Here is a 21,914-nt window from a genome sequence, read left to right on the forward strand (position 1 = left end):
ATTTATTTAACCAGGTAGGCCGGTTGAGAACAAGTTCTCATTTACAACTGCAACCTGGCCAAGATAAAGCAAAGCAGTTCGACACAAACAACAACACAGAGTTACACATGGAATAAACAAACGTACAGTCAATAACACAATCGAAAAAATCTATATACAGTGTGTGCAAATGAGGTAAGATTCAGGAGGTAAGGCAATAAGTAGTGGCAAAGTAATCACAATTTAGCAATAAAACACTGGAGTGATAGATGTGCAGAAGATGAATGTGCAAGTAGAAATACTGGTGTGCAAAGGAGCAAAAAGATAAATAACAATATGGGGATGAGGTAGTTGGACGGGCTATTTACAGATAGGCTATGTACAGGTGCAATGATCTGTGAGCTGCTCTGACAGCTGATGCTGAAAGTTAGTGAGGGAGATATGAGTCTCCAGCTTCAGTCATTTTTGCAGTTAGTTTCTGTCATTGGCAGCAGAGAACTGTAAGTTATATTGCTGTGAAGAGAAGACAATGAAAAGACTCTAATCTGGTGTTTTATAGTTATCAAAATTCTCAACTTAATTGTTTGAACAGTGTTGCCTATTTTATTGGCACCAGTGGAGAGCATATTCACTCTTTATCATTGTTGTGCCCGTTGAAAGTTCGTTTTTGGACAATCATTTCCTCCTCCAGGTTAAATCGATGTCATATTTTTTCTCCCTTTTTCATAGGGTGATTATATGGATCAGACAACGTCATTTTTATTTATATTTTTGTCAGTGTCAGCAGAGTAGGCTACCCTGTAATTTTTGTCATATTAAACAAGATTCCACTAATGTCTCGAGTCATATAAAGTGAAGTAGAATTGCATAAAATGTTTATAAAAGGCCAAGAAATGTATTTGATATAGCCTACTGTAGGCCAACTTTACGCCACTGCATTTGAACAGTACTTTTTGCGAACAGTGATTGAGTTATATTAAAGGGCTAAATGATGACTAACCAATCTACTCATCACATTCGGAATAGTAGGCTATCTTACATGATGATACATGGAATGCTTTATTATAAAGGTGCATTTTTATGGTGCATCTTCCCCAAACGTGAAACTCACACACCTCCTATGGCGACAGAAACAGTCTGGCTGGTGCACACGTGATTTAAATGGTAACTACACCAAGCAAATCAAATTTCTCTGTTTTTGGGGGGTCCACTGATGCGGTTTAAGCGTTGTTGTGGACTTAGAACATCCAATGTTGTTGTTTTTCTATTAAAAAAGTGGGATTATGAGATCGAAAACCTTTTCTTTTTTTTAACTGGGAGAAATCAGTCCTTTGCGGGTTTTTTATTAGTTTACTTTTGGACTTTTTTTTCCAAATTCTGTCCTCTAGAGCATGGTTTTCAAATCAGTGGTTCTTTAAAACCTCTTACTTCTACCCCTTCCTTTTTCGAAAATTCTGTTAAAAATCGCGCAACTTTTCAGCGTCCTGCTACTCATGCCAGGAATATAGTATATGCATATGATTAGTATGTGTGGATAGAAAACACTCTGAAGTTTATAAAACTGGTTAAATCACGGCTGTGACTATAACAGATCGTGTGTTTCATTGAAAAACGCAAGAAAAACTGCTCTCTGAAAGCTAAAAATAATTTCCATAAGTCACTTCCACCAGTTATTAAAAGAGAACAGAATTTAATGGCGATCTGCCTGAAATTCATACAAATTCCGCACGATGGCGCCATTGTCCTAATTTTCAATTGAATTAATTGTTGGAAAATCCTTCTATCTGACCTCCAGTTTCCCAGTCTTCACCCGGATGCAGTTGAGGGAGATATTAGAAGCCATTGTTTTTGCAAGTGAAGACCTATTGAAAAGACATCGCCCTGTAATCATTTTGATAGATTATAAACGTTTACTAATACCTAAAGTTGGATTACAAAAGGATTTCGAAGTGTTTTGTGAAAGTTTATCGTCGACTTTTTTAATTTAAAAAAATTACGCAGCGTTTAAAAACGATGATTTTTTCTGAATGACACAGCTTCCATACAAAGCTATTTTGGGTATATATGGACCGATTTAAACAAAAAAAAGACCCAATAGTGATGTTTATGGGGCATATAGGAGTGCCAAGAAAGAAGCTCGTCAAAGGTAATGAATGTTTTATATTTTATTTCTGCGTTTTGGGTAGCGCCGGCTACCGCAAAATCTGTTGTTTACGTGTCGTGCTGGCATTTTGGGGGGTGCATGCTATCAGATAATAGCTTCTCATGCTTTCGCCGAAAAGCATTTTAAAAATCTGACTTGCTGGCTAGGTTCACAACGAGTGTAGCTTTAATTCAATACCCTGCTTGTGAATTTTGATCAAAGATTGAGTTGTAACGAGTACATTTAGCATTTAGCGTAGCGCATTTGCATTTCCAGGGGCATACTTGGGACGTCTGCGTGTCAAGTATGCTCAAGAAGTTAAACATTCAACCTACAGCTCCCCCTCTAGTACCAGGGTCAGTGCACTCTCAAATGTTGTTTTTTTGCTATCATTGTAAGCCTGCAACACACACACTATACATTTATTACACATGAGTGTGAGTGTGTTAGAACCCTCCTTGTGGGAAGTGACAAAGAGCTCTTATAGGACCAGGGCACAAATAATTATAATCCATAAGTTTGCTCTTTATTTCACCATATTAAAACCTTATTTGTTCATGGAAAATTGTGAATAACTCACCACAGATTAATGAGAAGGGTGTGCTTGAAAGGATGCACACAACTCTACAATGTTGGGTTATATTGGAGAGAGTCTCAGTTTTGAATCATTTTCCACACAGTCTGTGCCTGTATTTAAGCTACTGAGGACCGAGAATCCACTCTCACATACAGTTGAAGTCGGAAGTTTACATACACCTTAGCCAAATACATTTAAACTCAGTTTTTCACAATTCCTGATATTTAATCATAGTAAAAATGCCCTGTCTTAGGTCAGATAGGATCTCCACTTTATTTTAAGAATGTGAAATGTCAGAATAATAGTAGATCATTTATTTCAGCTTTGTTTCTTTCATCATATTCCCAGTGGGTCAGAAGTTTATACACTCAATTAGTATTTGGTAGCATTGCCTTTAAATTGTTTAACTTGGGTCAAACGTTTGGGTAGCCTTCCACAAGCTTCCCACAATAAGTTGGGTGAATTTTGGCCCATTCCTCCTGACAGAGCTGGTGTAACAGAGTCAGGTTTGTAAGGCCTCCTTGCTCGCACACGCTTTTTCAGTTCTGCCCACACATTTTTAATAATGGAGTGGTGGCCACTCCAATACCTTGACTTTGTTGTCTTTAAGCCATTTTGCCACAACTTTGGAAGTATGCTTGGGGTCATTGTCCATTTGGAAGACCCATTTGCGACCAAGATTTAACTTCCTGACTGATATCTTGAGATGTTGCTTCAATATATCCACATAATTTTCCTCATGATGCCATCTATTTTGTGAAGTGCACCAGTCCCTCCTGCAGCAAAGCATCCCCAGAACATGATACTGCCATCCCCATGGTTCATGGTTGGGATGGTGTTCTTCGGTTTGCAAACCTCCCCCTTTTTCCTCCAAACATAACGATGGTCATTATGGCCAAACAGTTCTATTTTTGTTTCATCAGACCAGAGGACATTTCTCCAAAAAGTGCGATCTTTGTCCCCATGTGCAGTTGCAAACCGTAGTCAGGCTTTTTTATGGTGGTTTTGGAACAGTGGCTTCTTCATTGCCTAATGGCCTTTCATTTTTATTTATTTATTTGTAATAATGACAATTACAACAATACTGAATGAACACTTATTTTAATTCAATTCAATTCAGCCTAATTCAATTCAGCCTCAAGTAAATAATGAAACATGTTCAATTTGGTTTAAATAATGCAAAAACAAAGTGTTGGAGAAGAAAGTAAAAGTGCAATATGTGCTATGTAAGAAAGCTAACGTTTCAGTTCCTTGCTTAGAACATGAGAACATATGAAAGCTGGTGGTTCCTTTTAACATGAGTCTTCAATATTCCCAGGTAAGAAGTTTTAGGTTGTAGTTATTATAGGAATTATAGGACTATTTCCCTCTATACCATTTGTCTTTCATTAACCTTTGACTATTGGATGTTCTTATAGGCACTTTAGTATTGCCAGTGTAACCGTATAGCTTCCATCCCTCTCCTCGTCCCTTCCTGGGCTCAAACCAGCAACACAACGAAAACAGCCACCATCGAAGCAGCATTACCCATGCAGAGCAAGGGGAACAACTACTAGAAGGCTCAGAGCGAGTGACGTTTGAAACGCTATTAGCGCGCGCTAACTAGCTAGCCATTTCACTTCGGTTACACCAGCCTCATCTCGGGAGTTGATGGGCTTGAAGTCATAAACAGCGCAATGCTTGACGCACAACGAAGAGCTGCTAGCAAAACGCACGGAAGTGCTGTTTGAATTAATGTTTACACGCCTGCTTCTGCCTACCACCGCTCAGTCAGTTACTTAGATACTTGTATGCTCAGTCAGATTATATGCAACGCAGGACACGCTAGATAATATCTAGTAATATCATCAACCATGTGTAGTTAACTAGTGATTATGATTGATTGTTTTTTATAAGATAAGTTTAATGCTAGCTAGCAACTTACCTTGGCTTACTGCATTCGCGTAACAGGCAGTCTCCTTGTGGAGTGCAACGAGAGAGAGGAAGGTCTTTCAACCCCCTCCAAAGATTTTCTATGGGGTTGAGATCTGGAGACTGGCTAGGCCACTCCAGGACCTTGAAATGCTTCTTACGAAGCCACTCCTTCGTTGCCCTGGCGGTGTGTTTGGGATCATTGTCATGCTGAAAGACCCAGCCACGTTTCATCTTCAATGCCCTTGCTGATTGTAGGCTTTGTTACTTTGGTCCCAGCTCTCTGCAGGTCATTCACTATGTCCCCCCGTGTGGTTCTGGGATTTTTGCTCACCGTTCTTGTGTTCACTTTGACCCCACGGGGTGAGATCTTGCGTGGAGCCCCAGATCGAGGGAGATTATCAGTGGTCTTGTATGTCTTCCATTTCCTAATAATTGTTCCCACAGTTAATTTATTCAAACCAAGTTGCTTACCTATTGCAGATTCAGTCTTCCCAGCCTGGTGCAGGTCTACAATTTTGTTTCTGGTGTCCTTTGACAGCTCTTTGGTCTTGGCCATAGTGGAGTTTGGAGTGTGACTGTTTGAGGTTGTGGACAGGTGTATTTTATACTGATAACAAGTTCAAACTGGTGCCATTAATACAGGTAACGAGTGGAGGACAGAGGAGCCTCTTAAAGAAGAAGTTACAGGTCTGTGAGAGCCAGAAATATTGCTCGTTTGTAGGTGACCAAATACTTATTTTCCACCAAAATATGCAAATAAAATCATAAAAAATCCTACAATGGGATTTTCTGGATTTTTTTTCCTGATTTTGAAGTGTAACTATGATGAAAATTACAGGCCTCTCTCATCTTTTTAAGTGGGAGAACTTGCACAATTGGTGGCTGACTAAATACTTTTTTGCCCCACTGTATATATATATTTTTTGCCCCACTGTATGTATGTATATATATATATATATATATATATATATATATATATATATATATATATATATATATATTTTTTATTTTTATTTTTTAAATCGGCGCCCAAAAATACTGCCCATTCCGATTAATCGGTCGACCTCTACTGTAAACTTGTCCTAACCAACTTGCCAAAACTATAGTTTGTTCACAATAAATTTGTGAAGTGGTTGAAAAAGGAGTTTAATGACTCCAACCTAAGTGTATGTGAACTTCCGACTTCAAAATTGAGGCAATGATTAAGAAGTTGGAGCTCTTCACTGTCTGCATTAACAAGGACAACACACAGGTCTTTCCATCATTGTATGGTTTTTTGTATGCAAATGAACTCGAGCTGACAACCAATGTCAAATGTGATTTAGCAAATCACCTGAGTAAGTTGGGTGTGCAATTATGCAGGTACTTTCCCGAAATGGATGACACAAACAACTGGATTCGTTATCCCTTTCATGCCCTGCCTCTAGTCCACTTACCGATATCTGAACAAGAGGGACTCATCAAAATTGCAACAAGCGGTTCTGTGAAAATGTAATTTAATCAGAAGCCACTGCCAGATTTCTGGATTGGGCTGCGCTCAGAGTATCCTGCCTTGGAAAATTGCGCTGTTAAGACACTGATGCCCATTCCAACCACGTACCTATGTGAGAGCGGATTCTCGGCCCTCACTAGCATGAATACTAAATACATGCACAGACTGTGTGGGAAACGATTTAAGACTGAGACTCTCTCCAATACAACCCAACATTGCAGAGTTGTCCACATCCTTTCAAGCACACCCTTCTCATTAAACTGTGGTGAGTTAATCACAATTTTTAATGAACAAATAAGGTTTAATATGTAAGATGGCAAAATAAAGAGCAAAATTATTGATTATAATTATTTGTGCCCTGGTCCTATAAGAGCTCTTTGTCACTTCCCACGGGCTGGGTTGTGACAAAAACTCACACTCATTCTTATGTTTAATAAGTGTGTGTGTGTGTGTGTGTGTGTGTGTGTGTGTGTGTGTGTGTGTGTGTGTGTGTGTGTGTGTGTGTGTGGCAGGCTTACAATGATGGCAAAAACAACATTTGAGAGTGCGCTGATCCTGGTGCTAGAGGGGGTACGCAGGTGGAGGTTGAACGTTTGAAGGGGTACGGGACTATAAACAGTTTGGGAACCACTGATCTAAATGAATGAAACTAAACTAAATCCCTTCCCTGTCTCCCCTGTTGACCACAGATTGTGCAGCCTGACCCTCAAGAAGCTGATTGTCCTCAAAGAATTGGACCGAGAGCTTAGCTCCGTGGTGATAGCTGTCAAAATACAGGTGAGTCCAGGTTAAGAAGATTATGACGATTTAAGTGATGTGCTTCGGATTGTATTAGTATCAAATGGAGTGTCCCTAAAAACACAGGAACTTGGATTGCTGTTGACCATTGAAGTCTTGTGTAATGGGATGGTTTGGTAACAACTGCTTGCATCAATTGACTGATAATATTTTCTGAAATAAACAACACAAAATCAAAGGACTATATCAAGGTCAATCCTAATAGTCAATTTACTCAAATATGGAAATTACTAACAAAAGCTAATGGCCAACAAAAGCTCATGGTCAACATCGGAAATATTTTTCACTTCTCTGTGGTCCTCCTTACAAGCTATTTCTAAAGCCTGCATATCTTTTCTACATCCTTTATTTCATGCATCTTGGCAGAAGTGCGACTTAGCTATATACTTTTCCTTTCACACCTGACAACCTCCCCAGAATCTCTCCTTCCACTAAGCTCAATAGTCTGAGGACTGCCCAATCGGTTACCAAGGTGACAGCTTGTTCGATAGGAACAGAGAGAAAATAAAAATATTACAGTTATGTCTGACCGTTACTTGGGGCACTCTGCATTCTAAAGTAGTCGCTTTGGCCCGCGGTACTGCCCAGGGCTCGCATATTGCTCAGGGTACTGTGCAGTCTGAGAGAAAGAGCATTGTCTGGTTGAACTGTGTTCTTTCTGTTCTCTCTAATTACTGGTGGTAAATTCACTGGTCATTTTCACTATGCACTTCATGAGTGTTGAGAGGTAGATTATCAAATATCTGTGCAATAATTCTGTATACTGTACATGGCAAGCTTACCTTTCAGATACACACAGAGATCTGACATTTACTACATTGGTGGGATTGATTTGTCAATACATAAATAAATTGCACTTTAATCTAAGAGGGGCCCAAACAGGTCCGAACATTTTTGACATGGTCACTGGTGTTGTGAAGGAAGACCCACCTCAAGAGATTTTAAGCTTGCCAGCATGACAATTACAGTTCATCAGGTGGTAGAAAACCTGACCTGAAAACCTTAGGTGGCTGTTCCCTATCAGACCCTGAAGTGTCAGTCAATATTGCCCACCGCTGCTCTGTCCTCAAGTAACTCTGTACTTCAGCATAACACCATTCAGGTCTACTCCTTTCTTCCTGTGTTGATTGTGATGGCTAGCTAGCGCCTGGCTCGACTTGTCAGAAAAGGGACTTAAATGGCCACATCTGATCCTCTGATGACAGCATGTTGGGCAGCAACACAAAATAACTAAAAGGTACGGCGTACGCAGGAGTTAAGACGGGCCTCGACTGCTCTTTATTCCCCATTGACAGGAGGAAAAAGAGTGTGAAAAATGTTTGTTCTTGGTCACTCTGTATCTCTAGCAACTGAACTCAGAAGATTGTGGCGGTTTTGTTCCGTATGTTAAAACCCGATAATACATACTTGTTTTTGGACCTTTCAGTTTTTTGAACGCCTTCCGAAATTAGTTAATTTTATTGTCATTGAGCTAGCCAATAGCTTTGGTTGCAGACGTGTCTGAAGCCGACACCTACCTACTCACTTAGTTGTCAGGACCCATGGGGCTACTCTTGGAAGCCACATGTCTTTTCTTCTTGCTCTAGTATCAATTTGCATTAATTTCTTGAAGTAGCTAGCACATCTTTTTAGTTTGCTGCGTCACCATGAGAGGAATGCATGTCCAAATACAGATTTATTTATACAGAGTTTTATTTTCCTCACAAACTTTCCTTCTCCCTTTCATCTCTAAAGACTGAATGTATTGTGATGCTTCATCACTGATAGCTGTCTGCTGGTCCATTTTAGTACAGCTGTGTGCGACTGCTCATTAGACTTTAGATGCTGACTGCTGCTGTTGTCTTGTCTTGTTAGCCTGTTGCATTTACAGTCAATTAATTTGGATGTGAAGCTAGCCTCCCACGAGAACTAAACAGTCAGCATAGAGAGTTAGTGAAGCGCTAACTGACCGTAATAGAAAGAAAATACGCTTTTCCCCCTATTTTTTTCTGCATGTCATTAGCCGTGTCCGAATTCTGGCTTGCTATGTACTATTTAGCACATACTGTTTAGTAAAAAGCATGCTGTGGTATGCCACGGCCACAAGTGCACCTGGGAACTTGGAAACAAAATGAGCTCAGACTGGGGAAAATCGTGATGTTGGTGATCTTCAGCTCTAGTAGGATACCGAGTTTCATCTGAGTTGGATGACTGTTAAAAAATATATTTTTCCCAGTCGGAGCATGTTTTTTTTCAGATTTCCATGTTGTCTTGAATTCACCAACAGTTATGGCTTCGCATATGGACCGGAAAGGATCGTCTGTAGATCCACCCAGTGCTCTTTCACTACAGCGGAGTGCGGAGTAATGTTAGCTGAGTAGCATTTGGAAAAACGTATTTGGAGTAGGGATGCACGATATATCGGTGAACATATCAGATTCGGACGATATTAGCTAAAAATGCCGGCATCGGCCTGATGTCTAGTTTAACGCCGATGTGCAAAACCGATGTCAAAGCTGACGTGCATACCTATATAATGTATAGGTACATAACATAATGACACCACATAAAATATAGCGCTACACGTGCAACACAGCATTCCTAACCTAGCCCACTATGTCTGCTATGTGGATCGAGCGGTCAACAAGTCGAGCAGTCATTTGAAAGAGTAAGAACATTTCAACGAGACAACTCAAAGGAGAAATCCATGAAACTTCTTATGGATCAAATCCCATTAGTGGGATCGATTTGACAACATCCGGTGAAATGGCAGAGCGCCAAATTCAAATTTAAATTATTAGAAATATTTAACTTTCATAAAAACACAAGTGCAATACACCAAAATAAAGCTTAACTTCTTGTTAATCCAGCCACATTGTCAGATTTCAAAAAGGCTTTACGGCGAAAGTAAACCATGCGATTATCTTAGGACTGTCACGAATCTCGCCGAAGATGGTGCCTCTTCCTGTTCGGGCGGCGCTCGGCGGTCGTCGTCGTCGTCGCCGGCCTATTAGCTGCCATCGATTCCCTTTCCGTTTGTTTCTGTTTATTGGGTTTAATTGGGTACACCTGTTTTGAGTTAGTGTTGTTTGTAGGCTATTTAAGGGCACTAGGCCCGCTGGGTATTTGTGCGGGCTTGTTCTCTGTTATTTTGGTGTTGGTGTCTAAGTGTTATCTCATTATTTTCCGGACAGTTTTAGTCCTGTGTATTTTGGACGGGTGGTTTCATACGCCCTAGCGTTGGCATGTCCATGTCTCCGCTGTCGTTGGAATAAATAGATTCACGTACGATATTACCTGCTCTCTGCGTTTGACTCCATTTATAGAAGTCGTAACAGAAGCCCGCACCACCTATGGAGTCAGCAGGAGCAGCGACCACCCCTCTCCCAACTATGGAAGAGCGTGTACATCATCATACAGCTGTCCTCCATCGTGTCGGTTCAGCGATGGACCAGATGTTGGAGAGGATGGAGCGATGGGAGAGGAGTGGTCTACCGACGCCACCTACTCCACCTACGTCGTCCTCTGGGTCCAGCACATTGCGTCTCTCCCCCCCGAGGGAGTACAATGGAGCGGCGGCTGGGTGCCAGGGATTTTTGCTCCAGCTCGAGCTCTACCTGGCTACCGTGCGTCCGGCTCCCTCGGGTGAGGAGAGTGTGAGCCTCCTCGTCTCCTGTTTGACGGGTAGGGCCCTGGACTGGGCCAACGCTGTCTAGAACAGCCCAGACTCGGCTCGGGACCACTACCCGGAGTTCACCCGCCGTTTTTGAGCTGTGTTCGACCACCCACCAGAGGGCAAAGCGTCGGGTGAGCGACTGTTCCACCTCAGACAGGAGACGAGGAGTGCGCAGGACTTCGCGTTGGAGTTCAGGACCCTGGCTGCTGGTGCTGGGTGGAATGACAGGGCCCTGATGGACCATTACCGTTGCAGTCTCCTGGAGGACGTCCGCCGGGAGCTAGCTTGTCGGGACACAACACTCTCCCTTGATGAACTGATAGACTTGTCGATTCAACTGGACAACCTGCTAGCTGCCCGTGGGCGTTTGAAGGGGTCCTGTCAATTCCACCTTTCAGCACTCCCGCTCCAACTCCGATGGAGTTGGGAGTAGCTGCATCTAGGGAGACCGGAGGAGGAGGCTCCTCCTGCGCCTATTGTGGCCGGAGAGGACACACTTCGGACCGGTGCTGGAGGAGTCCCTCTGGGAGTCGAGCTGGCAGGCGGAGCACTTCTCAGTAGGGACCAAACTCACCCAGAGCTCCCTGTTGGTCACATGTTTTTGTTTATTTTTTTCCCTGCGTTTTTTCCCTCTCTTCAGCATAAGGCGCTAGTCGATTCAGGCGCAGCTGGGAGTTTTATGGATCGCGGACTCGCCCGTAAGTTGGGTATTCCGTTAGTGCAGATAGACCCACCTGTCCCCGTGCACTCCTTAGATAGCCGACCGTTAGGGTCAGGGCTGGTCAGGGAGGCCACGATTCCGCTGAACATGGTAACGCAAGGGGGATCATAGGGAGAAGATCCGTTTCTACCTTATTGATTCACCTGGGTTTCCAGTGGTGTTGGGGGTTCCCTGGCTGGCTATTCACAATCCCCTCATTTCCTGGAAACAGGGGGCTCTTCAGGGGTGGTCAGACGAGTGTTCGGGTAGGTGTATAGGAGTTTCCATCGGTGCCACGACGGTGGAGAGTCCAGACCAGGTTTCCACCGTGCGCATTCCCCCAGAATATGACGATTTGGCTATCGCTTTTAGTAAGAAAAAAGCGACCAAATTACCACCCCATCGACGGTGGGATTGCGTGATAAACCTCCAGGAGAACGCTGCACTTCCCAGGAGTCACGTGTACCCACTGTCACAGGAGGAGACATTGGCGATGGAGACATATGTCACTGAAGCTCTGAGACAGGGTTACATTCGGCCCTCCATGTCACCCGTCTCCTCGAGTTTCTTTTTTGTGAGGAAAAAGGAGGGAGGTCTGCGTCCGTGCATTGATTATCGAGGTCTCAATTCGATCACAGTGGGATTTAGTTATCCACTACCTCTCATCGCTACGGCGGTGGAATCATTCCACGGAGCGTGTTTCTTCACAAAACTGCGCGTATAATCTGGTGTGTATTCGGGGAGGAGACGAGTGGAAAACAGCATTTTGTACCACATCAGGCCACTATGAGTACCTCGTCATGCCGTATGGGTTTAAGAATGCTCCAGCCATCTTCCAATCCTTTGTAGGGACTCAGGGACTTGCACGGGCAGGGTGTGGTAGTCTATATTGATGACATCTTGATTTATTCTGCCACACGCGCCGCGCATGTCTCCCTGGTGCGCAAGGTCTTTGGGCGACTGCTGGAGCATGACCTATACGTCAAGGCTGAGACAAACAAGCCATTTCCTTCCTGAGTTATCGCATTTCCAGCTCGGGGGTGGTGATGGAGTGTGACCTTGTAAATGCCGTGCGTAATTGGCCGACTCCGACCACGGTAAAGGAGGTGCCGCGGTTTTTAGCGTTTGCCAATTACAACTGGAGGTTTATCCGGGGTTTTGGCCAAGTAGCGGCGCCCATTACCTCACTGCTGAAGGGGGGGCCGGTGCGTCTGCGGTGGTCGGCAGAGGCTGATGGAGTCTTCAACCAGTTGAAGGCGCTGTTCACTGAAGCTCCTTTGTTGGCGCATCCGGACCCTTCATTAGCATTCATAGTGGAGGTGGATGCGTCCAAGGCTGGGGTTGGAGCCGTGCTGTCTCAGCGCTCGGGCACGCCACCGAAGCTCCGTCCCTGCGCTTTCTTTTCTAAGAAGCTGGGTCCGGCGGAGCGGAAATATGATGTGGGGGACCGGGAGTTACTAGCTATGGTAAAGGCCCTGAAGGTGTGGAGACACTGGCTAGAGGGGGCTAAACACCCTTTCCTCATCTGGACTGACCACCTCAATCTGGAGTATATTCGAGCAGCGAGGAGACTGAATCCGCGTCAGGCTAGGTGGGCCATGTTCTTTACACGCTTTAGATTTACGATCTCTTATAGACCAGGTTCCCTTAACACTAAGGCCGACGCGCTGTCCCGTCTCTATGACACCGAGGACCGGTCCATCGATCCCACTCCCATCCTTCCAGCCTCTCGGCTGGTGGCCCCGGTGGTATGGGAGGTGGACGCGGACATCGAGCGGGCGTTGAGTGTTGAACCTGCGCCTACACAGTGTCCGACCGGTCGTAGGTACGTGCCACTTGGTGTCCGTGATAAATTGATTCGGCGGCTCACACACTACCGTCTTCGGGTCATCCGGGGATTGATAGGACAGTGCGGGGTCTTAGGGGGAAATACTGGTGGCCCACCTTAGTTAAGGATGTGAAACTCTATGTCTCTTCCTGTTCGGTATGCGCTCAGAGTAAGGCTCCAAGGCATCTGCCTAGAGGGAAGTTACAACCCCTCTCGGTTCCACAACGGCCATGGTCCCATCTCTCGGTAGATTTCATTACTGATCTTCCCCCATCTCAGGGGAACACTACCGTTCTGGTCGTTGTGGATCGGTTCTCTAAGTCCTGCCGTCTCCTCCCATTGCCTGGTCTCCCTACGGCCCTACAGACTGCAGAGGCTCTATTTACCCACGTCTTCTGGCACTACGGGGTTCCAGAGGACATCGTATCTGATCGGGGTCCCCAGTTCACGTCCCGGGTTTGGAAGGCGTTTATGGAGAGTCTCGGTCAGCCTTACCTCTGGTTATCACCCCGAAGGTAATGGGCAGGTGGAGAGAGTAAACCAGGAAGTGGGTAGGTTTCTGAGGTCGTATTGCCAGGACCGGTCATGAGAATGGGCGAGGTACGTCCCGTGGGCAGAGTTGGCCCAGAACTCACTTCGTCATTCATCCACGAACATGTCGCCATTCGAATGCGTACTGGGCTACCAGCCGGTCCTGGCTCCGTGGCATCAGAGTCAGACCGAAGCTCCTGCGGTGGAGTGGGTACAGCGCTCTAGAGAGACCTGGCGGGCAGTCCAGGATTCTCTCAGGGAGGCCAGTGAACGGTAGAAAATAAACGCTGACCGCCACCGCAGTGAGGTCCCGGTGTTCGCACCAGGGGACAGGGTCTGGCTCTCGACCCGAAACCTGCCCCTCCGCCTGCCCTGCCGGAAGCTGGGGCCGCAGTGTGTGGGGCCATTTAAAGTCCTGAGGAGGATAAACGAGGTGTGTTATAGATTGCAACTTCCCTCTTACTATCGCATTAACCCCTCGTTTCATGTGTCTCTCCTCAGGCCGGTGGTAGCTGGTCCCCTACAAGACGGTGAGGTACCGGAGGTCCCTCCACCCCCTCTGGACATCGAGGGGTCCCCGGCGTACACAGTACGAGCTATTCTGGACTCGAGACGCCGGGTGAGGGGCCTGCAGTACCTCGTGGACTGGGAGGGGTACGGTCCGGAGGAGAGGTGCTGGGTACTGGGGAGGGACATTTTTAGATCCTTCCCTCTTGAGGGATTTCCACCGCCTCCACCCGGATCACCCCGCGCCTCGTCCTCCGGGTCGTCCTCGAGGCCGGGGTCGGCGCGCTACGGGAGCCAGGGGGGGTACTGTCACGAATCTCGCCGAAGATGGTGCCTCTTCCTGTTCGGGCGGCGGTCGTCGTCGCCGGCCTATTAGCTGCCATCGATACCCTTTCCGTTTGTTTCTGTTTATTGGGTTTAATTGGGTACACCTGTTTTGACTTAATGTTGTTTGTAGGCTATTTAAGGGCACTAGGCCCGCTGGGTATTTGTGCGGGCTTGTTCTCTGTTATTTTGGTGTTGGTGTATAAGTGTTATCTCATTATTTTCCGTACAGTTTTAGTCCTGTGTATTTTGGACGGGTGGTTTCATAGTGTTGGCATGTCCATGTCTCCGCTGTCATTGGAATAAATAGATTCACGTACGATATTACCTGCTCTCTGTGTTTGACTCCTTCACCGCACCATTTATAGAAGTCGTAACAAGGACAGCACAAATGGTCCTTTTTTTTCTCGATAAATTCCGTCGTTATATTCGCCCAACATGACTACAAATTATCTAATAAGTTACCTGTAAACTTGGTCCAAACATTTCAAACAACTTTCCTAATCCAACTTTAGGTATTTTAAAACGTAAATAATCTATCAAATTTAAGACGAAATAAACTGTGTTCAATTGCGGATAAAATTAAAGTGGAGCGAGCTCTAGGTCGCGCGGCCCAAACAAAACGGTCCACTTGGCTCGACACACAGAAAGGAAAGGGCTACTTCTTCATTACTCAAAAGAAAAACATCAACCAAGTTCTAAAGACTGTTGACATCTAGTGGAAGCCATAGGAATTGCAACCAGATGCTTCAGAAATCTAGATTCCCATAGAAAACCAATTGAAAACACAGTGAACTGAAACAATTAAAGTCCTGGATGGTTTGTTCTCGGGGTTTCGCCTGCCAAATAAGTTCTGTTATACTCAGACATTATTTTAACAGTTTTAGAATCTTTAGAGTGTTTTCTATCCAAATCTACCAATTATATGCACATCCTAGCTTCTGGGCCTGAGTAGAAGGCAGTTAACGGCCCATATCCCAAAGACGTTAACGGCAAGATAATTTAATGAATTGCCCCTGACAATACACCGTTCTCTGTCGTGGGTGATGTTGGCTTTTGCCGACTGGTCGAACACCAGTACACACTACCAAGTGCGCTATTTTTCAGATGTTGCCCTACTGCAGTTACACAGTGATGGCGTCACTGCAATTAGCTTCACGACTGACATGTGGACCAGCGATATCAGCCCCATGAGCATGCTGAGTCTGACAGCACAGTGGGTCGTCGAGGATTTCGTACTGAGGAAAGTCGTATTGCATGCTCATGAATATGCTGGTTGTCATACCGCTGCTGCCATTTCAATGGTATTTGAGAAGATGTTTGAAACATGAACACACTTGCCTGCTCCATTCGAACAACTGACTCGAATTAAACTGCGCTTGCAGCAGATGTGATACCCTCTGTCATGGCATTGAAACGCCTGCTCAACAAAACTGGCGACACAGGCTGTGAACAAGCGATTTGGTGGCATTCTCTTTACTGTGTCACCACCATGCCCGATGCCATGTACAAGGACCGCCACTTTGATGCAGACAAGAAACAGGGTTTACGTGAAATGTTCATACACAGCTGGACAAGATGGAAACAGTGTGCACCGAGGAAGAGAGGCCACAGACAAACAAGAGCTGAAACTTCACTGCTTGACCTGTATGATGAAATCCGGATTGAGAATGAAACAACTGAACAAATTAACAACAAAACAGGACAGCAAATAAGTGAAAGAAATAGGTTTTGATCATGTTTTACTGGTAATGGCGACATACGTAAAAGCCAACAAAATAACTTTTTGGTCAACGTGTGTGTGTGTGTGTGTGTGTAACCTTTATTTAACGAGGCAAGTCCGTTAAGATCAACTTCTTATTTACAATGACGGCCAATCCCAGACGACGCTGGGCCAATTGTACGCCGCCCTATGGGACTCCCAATCACGACTGAATGTGTTACAGCCTGGATTCAAACTAGGGACTGTAGTGACGCCTCTTGCACTGAGATGCAGTGCCTTAGACCGCTGTGTGTGTGTGTATGTGTGTGTTAACTATTTAACTGTACTAGAATGCTTAAAGGGCTGCAAAATGTTTTTATTTCAGTTATCAGTATAGTTTTTTGGGGGCAAGGAAATATCGGAAGGTAATATCGGTGCATCACTAATTTGGAGTAAAGTCGAGTTAACCATAGGTGTAAGCATGCATCAATTGAAGAGTCACCTGAAGCTTGAGAGGAATGGGGAGATGCAGTAGAGGAATGATGCAGAGAACTCGTAATGAGGGCGACTGTCTAGCTACTACTCTGAACTGTGTGTGGGGAGCTTTCTGGTGCCCAGAGCTGCTGAGGAATCACGCAAGTGGATGTCAGACATTGTGACGGAGAAGTCCAGTGGCTACACGACTTGGGCTGGTTCCCAGAGTAGCTAGCCCTCTACAAGATCATCACCAGAGTCCATCTTCATCAACCATATCCCTAACCACCTTCTTCTGATCAAGCCAGCAATCAAAGGCTTGATCTCTATTAGTTCATCTAGCCAACTGTAGCTAGGCTACAAATGATAATGTATTGCACCTGCAATAACATGGCTCAGATGTGCGAGGGCATCCTTTTTATGTTGAAAGTATTTATTTTATTGATTTATTTCACCTTTATTTAACCAGGTAGGCAAGTTGAGAACAAGTTCTCATTTACAATTGCGACCTGGCCAAGATAAAGCAAAGCGGTTCGACAACATACAACAACAGAGGACATTACTCCAACTTGGAGTAAAACAAACATACAGTCAATCATACAGTAGAAAAATAAGTCTATATACAATATGAGCAAATGAGGTGAGATAAGGGCGGTAAAGGCAAAAAAAAAGGACATGGTGGTAAATACAATATAGCAAGTAAAACACTGGAATTGTAGATTTGCAGTGGAAGAATGTGCAAGGTAGAGATATAAATAATGGGGTGCAAAGGAGCAAAATAAATAAATACAGTAGGGGGAGAGGTAGTTGTTTGGGCTCAATTATAGATGGGCTATGTACAGGTGCAGTAATCTGTACATAGCCCATGTACATGTGCTTAAAGCTAGTGAAGGAGATAAGTGTTACCAATTTCAGAGATTTTTGTAGTTCGTTCCAGTCATTGGCAGCAGAGAACTGGAAGGAGAGGCGGCCAAAGGAAGAATTCGTTTTGGGGGACCAGAGAGATATACCTGCTGGAGCGTGTGCTACAGGTGGGTGCTGCTATGGTGACCAGCGAGCTGGGATAAGGGGGGACTTTACCTAGCAGGGTCTTGTAGATGACCTGGAGCCAGTGGGTTTTGCGACGAGTATGAAGCGAGGGCCTGCCAACGAGAGCGTACAGGTCGCAGTAATGGGTAGAATATGGGGCTTTGGTGACAAAACGGATGGCACTGTGATAGACTGCATCCAGTTTATTGAGTAAGGTATTGGAGGCTATTTTGTTGAGGATCGGTAGGATCGGTAAGATGGTCAGTTTTACAAGGGTATGTTTGGCAGCATGAGTGAAGGATGCTTTGTTGCGAAATAGGAAGCTAATTCTAAATTTAACTTTGGATTGGAGATGTTTGATGTGAGTCTGGAAGGAGAGTTTACAGTCTAACCATAAGTCCACATATAAGTCAGAACCGTCCAGAGTAGTGATGTTGGACAGGTGGGCAGGTGCAGGCTGCGATCGGTTGAAGAGCATGCATTTAGTTTTACTTGTATTTAAGAGCAATTGGAGGCCACGGAATGAGAGTTGCATGGAATTGAAGCTCGCCTGGAGGGTTGTTAACACAGTGTCCAAAGAAGGGCCAGAAGTATACAGAATGGTGTCGTCTGCGTAGAGGTGGATGAGAGACTCACCAGCAGCAAGAGTGACATCATTGATGTATACAGAGAAGAGAGTCGGCCCAAGAATTGAACCCTGTGGCACCCCCATAGAGACTGCCAGAGGCCCGGACAACAGGCCCTCCGATTTGACACACTGAACTCTATCAGAGAAGTAGTTGATGAACCAGGCTAGGCAATCATTTGAGAAACCAAGGCTATCGAGTCTGCCGATGAGGATGTGGTGATTGACAAAATCGAAAGCCTTGGCCAGGTCAATGAATACGGCTGCACAGTATTGTTTCTTATCGATGGCGGTTAAGATATCGTTTCGGATCTTGAGCATGGCTGAGGTGCACCCATGACCAGCTCTGAAACCAGATTGCATAGCGGAGAAGGTATGGTGGGATTTGAAATGGTCGGTAATCTGTTTGTTGACTTGGCTTTCGAAGACCTTAGAAAGTCAGGGTAGGATAGATATAGGTCTGTAGTAGTTTTGGTCAAGATTGTCCCCCCCCCCTTTGAAGGGGGGATGACCGGAGCTGCTTTCCAAATCTTTGGGAATCTCAGACGACACCTCAGACGACACGAAAGAGAGGTTGAACAGGCTAGTAATAGGGGTGGCAACAATTTTGGCAGATAATTTTAGAAAGATAGGGTCCAGATTGTCTAGCCCAGCTGATTTGTAGGGGTCCAGATTTTGCAGCTCTTTCAGAACATCAGCTGACTGGATTTGGAAGAAGGAGAAATGGGGAAAGCTTGGGTAAGTTGCTGTGGGGGGTGCAGTGCTGTTGACCGGGGTGGGGTAGCCAGGTGAAAAGCATGGCCAGCCGTAGAAAAATTCTTATTGAAATTCAATTATAGTGGATTTATCGGTGGTGACAGTGTTTTCTATCCTCAGTGCAGTGGGCAGCTGGGAGGAGGTGTTCTTATTCTCCATGGACTTTACAGTGTCCCAGAACTCTTTTGAGTTTGTGTTGCAGGAAGCAAATTTCTGCTTGAAAAAGCTAGCCTTGGCTTTTCTAACTGCCTGTGTATATTGGTTTCTGGCTTCCCTGAAAAGTTGCATATCACGGGGGCTGTTCGATGTTAATGCAGAATGCCATAGGATGTTTTTGTGTTGGTTAAGAACCAAGGGCTATATCTGTTCCTGGTTCTACATTTCTTGAATGGGGCATGCTTATTTAAGAAAAAGCCTGCTCGCTGAAGTGTTTCAGGGAGCGTTTAACAGTGATGAGTGGAGGTCGTTTGACCGCTGACCCATTACAGATGCAGGCAATGAGGAAGTGATCGCTGAGATCTTGGTTGAAATGTTGAAAGTATAACAGTAGATGTACTGATTTTTTTATTTTTTCATTATTTCAAACAAGAAACACTTTTTTAAATGAGAACAGAAATCCACTTTGGGTTTATGAAAAGGACATCCTCAAAAATGGTACAAAATGAATAAATGAATATCTATAAATAAAATATATACAAAATATATAAATCTACTGCTTAATGAAATCAAAGCTTCTTGGTCCCGTACACAGACTTGCAAATGTTATTGCAGGTGCTGCTAAATGCTTGTGTTTCTAGCTTCAACAGTGCAGTAATACTTTGCAATACAAAAACAATACACACATAATCCAAAAAGTAAAAAAGAAAGAAATTAAGAAATATCAGAACGAGCCAAGTCAGAGTCCGAAAATGCACATACCATAAAATGTTATATTTTGCGTCATGCGCGATCGCGTTGTTTCCCGATATTCATTGATTTCAGTAGCGCAACCCCATATCTAAGCCAAGCAATAAAGAAAGCTTTGTAGTGAATTCCCATAAAAAAACAGTCTCAATAGCCAGTTATTGCAGGATATCAAAGGATATGCAGTAACAACAGTATTTCAGTTCGACAAAACATTATCTATTAAAACTGTAAACGGTAAGTACAAATTCTACAGGCCCTTCCAAAGTAAAATTGCAGAGGTAAACGTACAGCATACTAAAAGATTTCAGCGATTAACATGAGTAACCACATACATTGCATAATGTAGCATTTTTGCATGTATAATCGATATGAAATGACCAATATTAAGATACTAGCTAAATGTTTTGTGAAAGACACCCTGTTTTTGTCATTTTGTGATGTATTGTTGTCGTATTTCTGTGCATCTTGGGACAGAATAAAAGTTAAATGAAAGACGAGTGTTCACTAAAATAGGTTTCAGTAAAAAATAAAGAGAAGAGAAAATTAACTAAATAAATTACATTTAAAAAAGATGCATGGGAAAAAAAATTAATCTAACACAATCTCATTAAATTAACAGAAATTACACATCTTCATTTTCTTTCTCTTCAGTGAAGACGTAAAGTCGCATATCCAAAGTTTTAGAACACCAGTCATTCAAATCAAATCAAATCAAATTTTATTTGTCACATACACATGGTTAGCAGATGTTAATGCGAGTGTAGCGAAATGCTTGTGCTTCTAGTTCCGACAATGCAGTAATAACCAATGAGAAATCTAGCTAACAATTACAAAACTACTACCTTATACACACAAGTGTAAAGGGATAAAGAATATGTACATAAAGATATATGAATGAGTGATGGTACAGAGCGGCATAGGCAAGATGCAGTAGATGGTATCGAGTACAGTATATACATATGAGATGAGTATGTAAACAAAGTGGCATAGTTTAGTGGCTAGTGATACATGTATTACATAAAGATGCAGTAGATGATATAGAGTACAGTATATACATATACATATGAGATAAATAATGTAGGGTATGTAAACATTATATTAAGTAGCATTGTTTAAAGTGGCTAGTGATATATTTTACATCAATTCCCATTATTAAAGTGGCTGGAGTTGCGTCAGTGTGTTGGCAGCAGCCACTCAATGTTAGTGGTGGCTGTTTAACAGTCTGATGGCCTTGAGATAGAAGCTGTTTTTCAGTCTCTCGGTCCCAGCTTTGATGCACCTGTACTGACCTCGCCTTCTGGATGATAGCGGGGTGAACAGGCAGTGGCTCAGGTGGTTGTTGTCCTTGATGATCTTTATGGCCTTCCTGTGACATCGGGTAGGTGTCCTGGAGGGCAGGTAGTTTGCCCCCGGTGATGCGTTGTGCAGACCTCACTACCCTCTGGAGAGCCTTACGGTTGTGGGCGGAGCAGTTGCCATACCAGGCGGTGATACAGCCCGACAGGATGCTCTCGATTGTGCATCTGTAGAAGTTTGTGAGTGCTTTTGGTGACAAGCCGAATTTCTTCAGCCTCCTGAGGTTGAAGAGGCGCTGCTGCGCCTTCTTCACGATGCTGTCTGTGTGGGTGGACCAATTCAGTTTGTCTGTGATGTGTATGCCGAGGAACTTAAAACTTGCTACCCTCTCCACTACTGTTCCATCGATGTGGATAGGGGGGTGTTCCCTCTGCTGTTTCCTGAAGTCCACAATCATCTCCTTAGTTTTGTTGACGTTGAGTGTGAGGTTATTTTCCTGACACCACACTCCGAGGGCCCTCACCTCCTCCCTGTAGGCCGTCTCGTCGTTGTTGGTAATCAAGCCTACCACTGTTGTGTCGTCCGTAAACTTGATGATTGAGTTGGGTTTTTCAAGGGTTTTTCTATATTTGTACTATTTACTACATTGTAGAATAATAGTGAAGACATCAAAACTAT

General features: G+C 44.1%; 1 protein-coding gene across 4 annotated transcripts in view; it reads left to right on the forward strand.

Moving 5' to 3' along the window:
• The window catches only part of LOC139364521 (phosphofurin acidic cluster sorting protein 2), a 103,585-nt gene that overhangs the window by 37,122 nt on the left and 44,549 nt on the right, over positions 1 to 21,914 (forward strand). For all 4 annotated transcript variants that reach the window (XM_071101313.1, XM_071101311.1, XM_071101310.1 and 1 more), the window contains exon 2: positions 6,795 to 6,882. In XM_071101313.1, the coding sequence (XP_070957414.1) occupies positions 6,795 to 6,882 (88 nt within the window). The remainder of the gene's footprint in view (positions 1 to 6,794; positions 6,883 to 21,914) is intronic.

Source organism: Oncorhynchus clarkii, chromosome 13 (assembly GCF_045791955.1).
Source record: "Oncorhynchus clarkii lewisi isolate Uvic-CL-2024 chromosome 13, UVic_Ocla_1.0, whole genome shotgun sequence".
NCBI classification, from domain to species: Eukaryota; Metazoa; Chordata; class Actinopteri; order Salmoniformes; family Salmonidae; genus Oncorhynchus; species Oncorhynchus clarkii.